Here is a 12,107-nt window from a genome sequence, read left to right as displayed (position 1 = left end):
ATATGGCTTTGGCAATATCGTTCGGTTGCCTTTAGAGACCTTGGTGTTGTCCGCAGCATCCATGAGGTCTACTAGGCTGGAAGTGAAAGCCACCATTCTGCAGGCCAAGAAAGCGCTGGCAGCGGGCAAGCAAACAAATTGTAGAGAATCCATGCAAGATTTCACCCGGGTTTGCGGTACTAGCTTTAACGGAAGCTGACTGCAGGTGCTCCTCCATACAAAAGTAAGCCTTGCCGCGGCAACCTAATACCTGGGTGAACAGTTCTGCAAATAGTTAGTTCCGTGGAGAAATTGATAACTATACAAGGATCTGTTGATGGGGATAGAAACCACGCGTGATGGCAGACCCCGCTCAAGCCTCCTCAAGCCTTTTACTTGGCGAAAGACGAGACATCTGCCTGTTGACTCGAGACGCAAAAATTTCTTTATGCTACGTATCTCAATACTGTCGCATGTGAATATTTGCAAATTGAACCCGTATTATGGCCAAATACCGATGGTACAGGACAGTGTTGTGAAGTTGTAATTCACAAGCGAGCCGGCCAGCCCCAACAAATCGCGTCCATGAATTATTAGCCCTTAATTAATTCAAGCACCTGTAGGTATCTTGAAGATAGTTTCCTTCCTCTCCTCAATCAACCATATTTCTCCAGATACATGGCCTTCAAGACATAGAAATAAGGGGAATTGTCAAGTAGCAATATACTAGATGTAGAATAGCACTATTTGCGATGCTTCTCTGGCGACTGACTGCTAAAATACAAACCCTGAGTCTTTACCCCCTCCAATAACTTATTCACCTTATCCATGCACTGTTCTTTAAACGGTATTGCTTCTCTGGCTCTATGAGTCGCCAACGGGGACACAGCGATTGGATTGGAACAAGACACCTTGGCGGTTACAAGCCAGTCTACCTTGTCAAAGTTTCCGGCCTGCCCCCGTTTCGTGATTCCCGGACAGATGATGATTTTTATTGAGTTCGTTGAATCAAGCTCCTCAGTTTCCGCAAGTTTCATCCGGCTCTCGTCAAATTCTTCTCCGACCCTGGGGAATTCCCACCTAAAATGTGCCAGCGGCTGGCTGAGCTCTTCATCCAGTTCGATTGCAGTTTGTAAGACCTCACGAATACCATTTTTCATATCACCGGGCTCGGTGAAACGGTACGGTTTAATCGCGACATGTATCTCGTTCACGAGATCATCCAAAAGCTTTCTGCAACTCTCGGTCCATCCGGGATCCCCGCGGCTTATGGACCCACGAATGAGCTTAGTTGTAGTGGCAGACCACATTTGGAAGCTCTGAAGTTCGGCCGCAGTCGACTGGTCTATATGTTATCAAATAGTCAGCAAAAGTCCCATTTGGCCTCGAGATAACGCTGTCAGTCTCACTCTTTTTCATAACCGCATAAACATTGCCCATATGGACGCCGTGCTTGCCCGCCCACCAGAACCGGTTGAAGACTCGAAAGACAAAGTATTTCCACAGAAAACTTTCAATGATCATGGGGCGCCAGTTGGCAGACTCAAGGGCCCTTTGAGGGGTTATGTCGCTTGGCAGGTTGGGCTTAGTGTGCTCAACGAAGACGTGATTTGGTTGAGTCTCTCGTCCACGAGTGGTGACCCCCTTTTCCTCTTCGTAATGATGAAGACTGAACATCCAGATTTTGTTCCGGAGACTTTCCACCCGCCCTGTCACATAGCTATCATACAGCTGTGGGAATCCTCCGACGGAAAGTTTGTATTTGGTCAATTGCGTTGCTGCTGCCCGATACCGGGCCTTGTAATCATCGCGCTGCTTAGTTCGTCTTTCTATGGCTTGCTTGTATCTAGACTCAAGATCCTGATAATCCGAGGTAACAGTCGTTGGCGGCGGTGGTTGTTCATGCTCCATTGTGTCTGTAGATCCATTCAGCTGCAGGACATCCTGGCTTTCTCCTGGTTCGGAAATGTCAAGGTGATGGTTGTCATTCATAATGTTACAGTTGGAGTTTGTTTTTGAAGCGCAAAAGTAGTTTCCAAGGTTTCCTATTTTTCTTTGGCTTTCTCGACTGGGAACTGAGATCAGAGGTGAAAGGTAAGGCCTAAATTGGATAAAACAATAAAAGGACAACTGGAGATTGGGGAAAGCAAGCCAACAACATTTCTTTCAATAAATACCTATCTATCCTAAAAGGGACAACATCTTAAGACAGGCCGAGATTGGAATCTGGTAAGATACACAAATTTGCAAATTTCCGTATCCCCGTATTTCCGTATTCCAAAATATGCGTTGAGCAAAACGGTTATTTACGGTACAGCAGTATGCCAAAGGAAGCTAAGTCAACTTGTAAGATTGTAAGATTGCAGGATTATAACTATGTAGACAGACTCTGCCCACCGAAGACCTCGGGAGCTACGTCCATCTTTCCTATAACTTTTCGTTCAACATCAGTTCTTGGAGGGATCCGAATCACCACAAGTGTCAACAGGATGAATTTCGAAGATGATGGCTGGGACGAGGATGGCGGCAGCTATTCAGACAACAGTGACCCCGATCTCGACGGCCTGAACCTTATGGAGAAAGACGATGTTCTTGTTATCGGCATTGACTTTGGAACTACGTATGTCCCCAATTTTCCTCTTCCGAGCGTGACTGACCATATTTGCTCGTGGGCTTCAGATTTTCCGGAGTCGCATACGCAACGGAGAGTGAGTTCCTCGCAAAGAACATTAGTGTGATTAGCGAATGGCCAGGTTGCGGCCGTGATGAGGGTAAAGCCCCGACTGAGCTCTTGTATGAACATGAAGAGAGCTGGTGGGGCTATGATCTCCCTGACGTGGGCGATCCAATCCGCTGGTTTAAGCTTCTCCTCCTGAACAATGAGGATCTCCAAGAAGGTGTCAAGTCTTCCGCGTTCTACCTTGCAGCAAAAGAAAAGGTTCGGAGGGAGGGCCGGAAGCCGGTCGATTTGGTCGCTGACTACCTGCGGTTCCAATGGAAGCATGCACTGGAGGTGATCGAAAAATCCCGTGGAGACCAGTTTCTACCTTCCCTGAGGTTTCACATTGTGATCACAGTACCTGCTATTTGGAAGGGATATGCCAGACAAAGCATGCAGGAGGCAGCGGAAAAGGCAGGAATATTGGCACCTCGAGATATCGGCAAGACCAGGCTCAGCTTTGTCCTTGAACCGGAGGCGGCTGCGATGGCGACTCTCACTGATCCGGAACACCAGAGTTTGGTCAAACCCGGCAAGACGTGGCTTATTTTGGATGCAGGGGGTGGAACAGTTGTAAGTACTTCCGCTAATAACATCATAGTTGACCTCCAGGCGGCTGACATGAGTCTCACAGGATCTCATTAGCTACAAAATTACATCCACGGACCCAATTACAATGGATGAGGCCGTCGAGGGAACAGGTGAGCTGCGTTCTATTTACCTAATGGACTTGACACACCATCTATAACGACTATTGACACGGACATACTATAGGGGCCCTATGTGGCGGTGTATTGATTGACGAATGCTTCCAGCAGTTGTGCAAGAATCGCCTCGGCCGACGCTGGTCGCATCTCAGCCCCAATGGTATCAAAGAGATCATGGGTGATAAGTGGGAAAAGAACTACAAGCGCGAGTTTGTCCCAAAGCAAAGCAAAGAAGAATATCCCGTTCCCATTCCCGCCGAGGCTTACAAGGGCGGTGACAAGGTGTCGGACGATTTATCAAGACTCCCTCATATCAAGAACGGAAGGATCCAGTTCCGAGAACAGGACCTTATGGAAGCCTTTGCAGAGTCATTCGCCCGCATTGATGAACTGGTTGATGAGCAAATCAGTAAGACCAAACAGAGAGGTCTCACTCTCCAGGTGAGTCGGCAAACGCATCTCTATTTCCTCCAAACGGGGCCGTTCAACTCACTTTCTTCAGGGAATTATTCTCGTCGGTGGGCTAGGATCAAGCCCATATCTCCATCGGCATCTAAAGGAGAGATACTCAAAGGCCCGATTAACTGTTATCAAATCAACGGGAATGAAGCCGTAAGTCAACGTAACCTGGATGATGCTTCCTAGGACTTCGACCTGACGACATGATACAGACGAACAGCAATTTGCCGTGGAGCAGTCTACAAAGGCTTCGCTCAAGACCAAAGCATGGGCCCAGAGGATGATGATGACGAGGACTTTAGGCCTCAACGTGTCGCTCCCATTAGCGTGACATCAACCATCTCTCGCTACAGCCTCGGGATGCCGCACTATATCAGATTCGATCCCTCGATACATAGCAAGTCCGATCCGCATTACAAGTGGCATGCTGAAGAAGGAGCTTTTATAATCGATAACCGAGTCACATGGTATATTCGCAAGGTATCAGACGAACCCCATCGGCCACTTGAAGCATCATCAACTCACGCTTGTCATGATATAGGGAGAGAATGTATCCAAGATCGACCCCGTGCGAAATTCCTGGACCCGCCTCCTGAAAAAGAATTTTCAAGGAAGCTTCACCGAGAGACTGGTTCAATGCGACAGCAGTAATCCCCCTCCCTGCGTTGATGAAATTGTGAAGCCCTTGTGCGAACTGAAGGTTGCCATCGATGTGAATATGTCTAAGCTCGAAGACTTTACCAGCACCGATGGTAAGAAGCAGAACAAGAGACTATACTATGATGTAGAGATGGTCCCTTCTGGGGCTTCGATGGAATTCAATTTCTACATCGACGGTATTAAGCAGGCTTCTCACAACATCAAAGCTGAATATGAATAGGCAGTTACTCATTTAACTTGGATATAGGAGGGATATGAGGGCACATGCAAGGTGTTACGTCAATTCTTTTGTGCTTTGTTGTTGTTATATCATATCGTACTAATGAGCTTACTCGAATCAATTTTCTACTATCAAGTTGCGGATTAACATCTATCGAAGGACTGGAAGATAATGTATATCTAACAATATCAGACTTTGAATGTTCCACTCCCGCTATAGTAGAAGGCGCCAATTTGACATATTTTGATGTACTAGGAGAACCTTCGAGGCAAACTGGGCTGTAATTTACCGTCAAGATGAAGTACCAAGGTAATAATACATAAAACAGTACTTGTATTCAGTACGGAAACAGCACCCCTTTCTTTTTTTCTCTCAAATTTGTATGAACAGGGGATAAATATGCAGCATATCCAAAGTTGAATATATTGAGGGGCAAAGAAACTTTGAAGCGTCTAGATTGTAGTAGATTGTATACGCCAGATGCTTCCCATAGGCGGAGTCAAGATGCTTGGCATGGGCTCCACTATAGCCCGTGAGGCTGGGTGAACGGCGACCTTGACGTTGCATGGTAAAGGTCCCCGAAAAAGATCATCCAACTTGCTATGGTGCCAACAGGCACCTTCAGCAAGGTTCGTGTGACTTTCATACAGGGGTTTGGATCCCCCTAGGCAGGTGCAATAATACACATTGAGTCATTTACGTACGGAGCGGAGTAGCCGCCAATTTATATTTAATCCATGGATCTTTTTGGCCAAGTCAGCCCCGGAGGTCAGGTCCAGCTGCGGCTGAATAGTCAAGATTTTATGAACAATAAAGAATATATCTCGTTATTAAGAAAGTAAAAAAAAACCTCCCAAAGAAACCCGGAACAAAGTACGTAGTATAGACCAGGCGGTGCTTGGGCCTATTTCTTGTGCCCTTTTAATAGAATTTGCTAACGATCCAGACCCTCTTTCACATATAGCGCGGATTCTCATGAATAGTTGTATTTCATATGTGTAGTGCACGCAAATGGATTTGACTTCTTACTAAGTTAGAGGCGATGGGTCTTCCAGGGTTTATAGCAACAATTAGGGCTTTGGATCTTGGATCCCTCAGAATTATAAATGATCCCGGCACAAGTACAACAGTATAACATTCTGACAGATACTGTCAATGAAGCAAGCAGACTAGATAAAGAAAACGAAAAACGATGGTCACTAATTCCAGGATAAATCCGAGCTATGGGCAATCTAAACTGCAGACCAGGCGCCGCCTAGGACTTTGGCCTGAATTTATCGATTACTTTCCTCCTGAAAGATTGAGAGCCGCTGCTATCCTGGCGAGGGGTGTCGATTTCCACCTCCATCTTGACCTGCGCATATTGGTCATGGAAGTCATCTCCTGAAGACTTGCCTCGTTTCATAAGGGCGGGGGCCAGGACTAGGTGTATCTCATATATCTGTCCGTGGTGTCTTTTTTGAATTGACGTGTGCACCTCCTTATCAAACTGGCAGGGCAGTTTCTTAGGGAACTCCCAACTCCATAGCGCGACTTGTTGGCTCAACACTAGGTCCAGTTCCAAACTTTCGTTCAAGAGCTTCACCAGTGGGTCATAGAGAGTTCGCTTATCATGGCAGACAATGGGCTCTAGTAATCCAACTAGCTTCTGTGCCTTGGCTGAAACAAAATGATGCTGGCTGTCACGGATCTTGTGCGCATTCTCATTCAATCCCTCAAGCACCATGTTGGTCGTATCAGCTCTCCACGTTATTTGCTTCCGTCCTACCTCTGTTTCTTCGTTCGACCAAGCCTCCTGCGACGGCTCTGGGTAGATTGTTAGTTATTGGATCATAGGCGGGCTCTCGCTTCGGTAGGAAATACCTATCAAACCACGGAGGGTTCTCATTGCACTCCTTATATCTGGAGGCGCCCAGAAGAATTTATCAAAGACCTCCTCGTATAAAAAAGTCCATATGAAAGGACGGAGAATTTTTGGACGAGCCGAAGGGGATTCTATGTAGGTGGCCAAGGCATCCTCGGATACACAAAGATATTTTTTGAACAAAGAATATGAATTTTTCAGATTGGGATGATCACTTTCGTGAACCTCGCCAAAATGTTCAGCAAAGGTGCGGATGGTCGACCGCAGACGTTTGGCCCGTGTTGTGATCGCTGCATCTTCAAGCTGGTGGCGAACTTGGTTGGGGTTTATTGTGCTTCCCAGTTTGTCGTTGGCATCATTCAACAAGCCAATAAATTTTTGAACGTCTTGCTGCCTTTGATGTAGCTTAAGATGTGTTCGATTATGTGCCTCTCTCTCCTTTGCTAATCCCTCTTCAGACTCTGTGCATCTTGCTTGCCAGGCGGTTACCTCGGAGGAGAAGGTCCGTTCGGCAGCCTCGAGGCGATTTGCTTTCTCACGCTCGGCCAGCAGCTCGTCCCTTTGCTGGAGGTATCTTTGGCGCCAGTTATCGACCTCATTGGTATGTTCGGGGGCACTGAGCATGGGAGTCCCAGCCCGGCTTCCGTGCTCCCGTGGGTGTGGATTTATTTGCGACAACTTCACTGGGGAACTCGAGATGGGCAAGGGTACTGGACTGCTGCGGGCACTTCTGCCGGTTTCATGAATAGGAAGGTTCTGATCGGCAGCCATTGTAACTGTCCTTGGGGGAGCCTGGGGCTCCGCTCTATAACTTCTGGTTCCTGCTCCATTGTAACTGTGATATTTTGCGCCGACACCGAAGTTGACAAAGAATTCCAAGTAAGTGAAGCGTGCACTTGAACTTTCCTTTTCTGAATCAACCACTAAGTTTATTTGGGATCCTAGGGGAGGGGCAGGTTTTGTTATGTTGGCGCTGATGCTAGTTTTGCCGAGTTTAAGCTGGGGGTCGAGGCTCTCAATCTGACCTTGCTGTATATAAAAACGGGCTAACCCGTCCTGCATGTCGTCTGCAGTAGCATAGCGCTAGTAATTTGCATACAAGTGGTCAAGTAAAGTTGTGCTGTAATGGACAACGTGATTGGTGGACTGTGAAATTCAGCCTCACGACGTGGCAATCACCTGGGCGCTTCAGAAAAGTGAGATGGTTAACTCATATGCAGTCAGCATTGTGTCACGGGCCTTCTCAACGTAGGGGTAAGATTGACAGGGGCGTATACCCTAGAGAGTCTAGAAACATTAGCATAAGCATACAAGCCTAAGCGAAACAAAATGCTGCGTGTGACTTCATGCAGCAGTAATTTCCACGGGCTTCTCGATATCATGATACGGCATGCAGGGCTTCGGCGAACGTGAAGCGAATGGCTGAGGTGGCCGAGAATAGTGGAAAAATAATTATTAACTCGGCACACTCGCACCAACAGGCACGATAAAAACACCTGAATGTTCTTGCCATTTTATCCTTGCCGTGAAATTGAGATTATTAACGTTGGACTACCAAAATGTCGGGAAACGGGGGGAAATACATGAAGAAATCCTCGGAAGTGTCCACTTCTAAGAGGGAAAAGTACCTCGGTTGGATGACCAAGAGCAGACAGGCGGCCATGCATAACTGCTTAATCATTGGTATTGATTTCGGAACAACGTGGGTCTTACATCTAAACCTCAGCTGAAAGTTCCGATGCTGATAATCGGTTGATAGGTTTTCCGGTGTATCGTGGGTAACGGTAGCCCGCTTCAACAAGAACGATATCAACGTTATCACCGAGTGGCCTGGGACCAGCAATAATGAAGCAAAGGTTCCAACTCGGCTAAGCTACGAGAACGGGACTAAAGAGCCTTTATGGGGGTTTCAAGTTGAAAACACCGAACAAGCGTTACAATGGTTCAAGCTCCTTTTGTTAAAAGAGGAGGACATGTGGAAAGATCTTCGGGAGTCAGACCAGCTTGTTAAAGCTAGAAGGCTGCTTCGCGATTTGGGAAAAACCCCGGAGGATTGCATTGCAGACTATCTTCGCGCACTTTGGAAACATACTCTCAAGATGATTCGCAAGGGCCACGCAGATTACCTGATTGAATCCCTGCAGTTCCATGTGGTTCTCACTGTGCCCGCTATCTGGAAAGATTATGCACGTACTGCCATGCAAGATGCCGCCAAAAGGGCTGGTATTCTCGAGCATCGCAGCGCCGGTGAGACAACCTTGATCCTTGTACCCGAGCCCGAGGCAGCCGGATTGACAGCACTGCTTGAATATGGTACCGCCATTAAGCCAGGCGAAGTGTACGTTATTTGCGACGCTGGAGGTGGGACCGTGGTAAGTGGCCTTTGGTTCTGTGGAAAGAATAGTATTTAACGCGGTGTCAACTGATCCTTTAATGATTTCAATAGGATGTGATCACCTACAAAGTTGGGAACACTCAACCTCTCGAGTTGGGCGAGGCTGTCGAAGGCGATGGTGAGCCAATGCCATTCCCCACTCATTCTGGCCCAGATAAAGATATACCAGTCGCTAATATACTTACAATGTACAGGCGCTCTTTGTGGTGGGATGTTCATTGATGAAGATTTCATAACGAAATGCTCAAAGCGTATTGGTCGCAACTGGTCTCACTTCAGTCAAGCACACCAAAACGCCATCCTGGAAGATGAATGGGAAGTCGACATCAAATCACGATTCTGTCTAAAAGACCCCAGCGCTAAATGGCTGCTATCCATTGAGAATGGCCCACTATCGGGTGAAGACTTGGAAGATACATCCCGCATGCCTCACATCAAGAGAGGCATTATACACTTTTCAAGGAAAGTTTATTTCAATCAACCCACTACGTATCCTCTACTGACTTCAGATTCAGCTCTGACATTAGGGAGGTCTTTGACGCCAGAGCTACTCCTGGGCTTCTTAAACTAGTGGGCACGCAAATAAGCAAAGCTCAAGGCAAAGGTCTTAGTGTGACGGTAAGTAATGCCTCGTTTCTATAAGGCTTGAAATACTCATTTCATATCAAGGGAATTGTTCTTGTCGGAGGACTCGGCTGTAGCGACTATCTACTTGAATCCCTTCTGATCAAATATGGCAGCCAAGACATCGGTATTTATCGTTCCAAAGACAAAGACCAAGTGTAAGTCTTCTAGTTATGGTGGGTCTTGCTGCAGCATACTTATCTAAGATTTTTCTAAAAGGCGTTCTGCCATCTGCCGTGGGGCCATTCTCAAAGGTCTTATAGCTGCTCCAATCGACGATTATATACCGAACGCTCCTCGTATCCTTTCAACTATCTCCAGAACATCTCTGGGTATCCCAATGACGTACGATTTTCAGGAAGGAGTTCATCGCGAAAGCAATAAGTTTTTCCATAGGGTTGAGGGCTGTTACAAAGTGCGTGATGTGATGCATTGGTATATTGAAAAGGTATGCTATGCCGCCTACTATATTCTCATTTTGGGGACTATCATTCTAATTTCTAATGTATTTGGACAGGGGAAAGAGGTTGAAACAGATCGTCCTATCAGGAAGAAGTTGTATAGGTCACGGAGCATGGAAGCCGACCTACCCTCTTTCTTAGATTTCAAGATCTTTCAGTGCGAGAGTGAGCATCCGCCTAAGTACAAGAATCACCATGTGACGCTGCATTCTACCATTGTGTTCCAGCTTGGGCAGTTTGGATCCAGTGCCTGGGAAGTATACAATGCTTCCAATGGTCGAAGGTTCAAGAAAATTACCTACACACTTGAGATGGTGCCATCTGGTGCCTCCACGCAGATTTCAGTGTGGGTCAAAGGCCAGAGGCTGGGATCAAAGTATATATCGATTCAATTTGACTAGCGGCATCACTCTTGCGATATCATACGTGAATAGAGCAGTGTAGCGCATAAGAACCTTCCAAGGTTGGAATTTCTCAAAGCAACGAAAGTAGAAGATATGGCCTGGCCATTTCCTATGACACATCGTAGAGTGATTGGGAGTCTATAGCTCCACGCTTGCTGGATTCTGGTAGTTGTCAACCATATCATATCCCGTATATCGAGGGGAATCGATGTTTGCACATGGGAGATGGACACGGATTTTAGCCTCGGAAGATCGTTTTATAGTCTAGAGACAACCGCCGTAGAGTCCTGCGAAGGAATGAATTCTTGATGCCTGACCTGTTAAAAGGTTACTTAATGTGGCAAAAAAAAGATATCATGGTAAGAGCGGGTTTCGAACCCACGCCTCTTTCGAGACCAGAAAGCACACTAAAGTGATACTTAAGTCTGTGTGATATAATTAGTGGAAATTCTAATATACAAGAATAAATGGTAACGAACCTGGCGCCTTAGACCAACTCGGCCATCTTACCGCTAAACGACAATCATTTTGCTCCTTAGAATGTTTCAAATTAATTGGATGATCCAAGTCGATTGACCGCTTGCGGGTAGCCTTTTTCTGCCAAACCCTTTTTTTTTCCTCATCAAAAGTATCCAATTAGTCCGTATACAATCCATGGATACTCCAATTCACTTCATAAGGGAAGTACTGTGGCATAGTTACATAGTTGATATCACATTGAGATTGTTTGCACTGTGATGCCGCTTCCACCTCTGTTCTTGAATAGCACTGTTTCTTTCTGGCTTGTAACACAAGTTACATTGATACTCAGTAAATGTTTTTCAAGATATTCATTTCTTGATTTCTTCGCATTCAAGGGATAATACATACAATCTGTCTTCATGGTACCACTATAGGTTATGTGATGGGAATAACCTTGAAGCTGTAAATCTGGTTGTTCCTTCTATTGGCCTACAATGTACATACTACTTCCTTGCGAATATACATCCGGTCTATAGTGAACCCGTTATTCCCCTCCACCCTTTTTTTTGGAAGAGATCTAATAACACGCAAGATACCCTCAATAAGTTGTATAAGTTATTTATCATTATCTAGATCACTCAGTAATTGTAATCGATTTTCTTTCTATGGACTGGAGGGGTAATCTACGACATCAGCAATACATGTTGACTACATACATGCACACATATGTTGTATAATAGAGTTGGTCCAATCCATAGTGCATATGGTAGAATCCCCCAATCCCATAGTATGGAATAGTTTGTTTCAACGCCCTATTGATGATAGAATCACTAGAAGATGTCATGATTAATGTTGTTTTCGTGTAGATCGTTGCCTGAGGCGACGATGAAGTAATCGGATGTTAGCACTAAGCCCAAAAGGGCATCCGTGCAACGTCGACCCTGCCATCTAATCGCAAGCCCTCGAGCCCATTGTTCTTCCATAAATTCCTGGTTTGGGTGTGGTGCTTGTTTTCTGTTCTCTTTTTTTGGGGTTGTGCCAGTTTGCCTGCTCCAGCTGAGCCACGCTCGTTTCTCAATAGAGGACCCGATTGACAGCACCGTCCAGCCCACCCTCGACCAACAATCCGGGGTGCAATAGCTCCTTGCAGGGC

The 12,107-nt window shown here is 46.2% G+C and overlaps 4 protein-coding genes across 4 annotated transcripts; 2 read left to right on the top strand and 2 right to left on the bottom strand.

The window, feature by feature from the left end:
* Positions 1–722: 722 nt before the first annotated feature.
* N7487_001717 (uncharacterized protein) lies at positions 723–1,971 on the bottom strand (the record flags this gene model as incomplete). Its single annotated transcript, XM_056869465.1, has 2 exons — positions 723–1,324; positions 1,389–1,971. 2 exons carry the CDS (start codon positions 1,969–1,971, stop codon positions 723–725), a joined length of 1,185 nt encoding a protein of 394 aa, XP_056734249.1.
* A 497-nt stretch (positions 1,972–2,468) lies between these two features.
* N7487_001716 (Hsp70 family protein) lies at positions 2,469–4,744 on the top strand (the record flags this gene model as incomplete). Its single annotated transcript, XM_056869464.1, has 7 exons — positions 2,469–2,599; positions 2,659–3,271; positions 3,333–3,399; positions 3,473–3,846; positions 3,908–4,017; positions 4,077–4,344; positions 4,406–4,744. 7 exons carry the CDS (start codon positions 2,469–2,471, stop codon positions 4,742–4,744), a joined length of 1,902 nt encoding a protein of 633 aa, XP_056734248.1.
* Positions 4,745–5,999: 1,255 nt separating this feature from the next.
* On the bottom strand, positions 6,000–7,379 carry N7487_001715 (uncharacterized protein; the record flags this gene model as incomplete). Its single annotated transcript, XM_056869463.1, has 2 exons — positions 6,000–6,550; positions 6,608–7,379. 2 exons carry the CDS (start codon positions 7,377–7,379, stop codon positions 6,000–6,002), a joined length of 1,323 nt encoding a protein of 440 aa, XP_056734247.1.
* A 788-nt stretch (positions 7,380–8,167) lies between these two features.
* On the top strand, positions 8,168–10,489 carry N7487_001714 (Hsp70 family protein; the record flags this gene model as incomplete). The annotated part of the gene is made up of 8 exons (XM_056869462.1): positions 8,168–8,310; positions 8,368–8,980; positions 9,055–9,121; positions 9,198–9,469; positions 9,535–9,621; positions 9,673–9,785; positions 9,847–10,075; positions 10,145–10,489. The coding sequence occupies 8 exons, from the start codon at positions 8,168–8,170 to the stop codon at positions 10,487–10,489; spliced, it is 1,869 nt and encodes a 622-aa protein (XP_056734246.1).
* Positions 10,490–12,107: the final 1,618 nt, after the last annotated feature.

The sequence above is a fragment of the Penicillium crustosum genome (genome assembly GCF_028827405.1).
Source record: "Penicillium crustosum strain IBT 35664 chromosome Unknown utg000001l_segment0_segment0, whole genome shotgun sequence".
NCBI classification, from domain to species: Eukaryota; Fungi; Ascomycota; class Eurotiomycetes; order Eurotiales; family Aspergillaceae; genus Penicillium; species Penicillium crustosum.
Note: the sequence above shows the minus strand (reverse complement) of the source record. Positions and strands in the feature narration are given on the sequence as shown.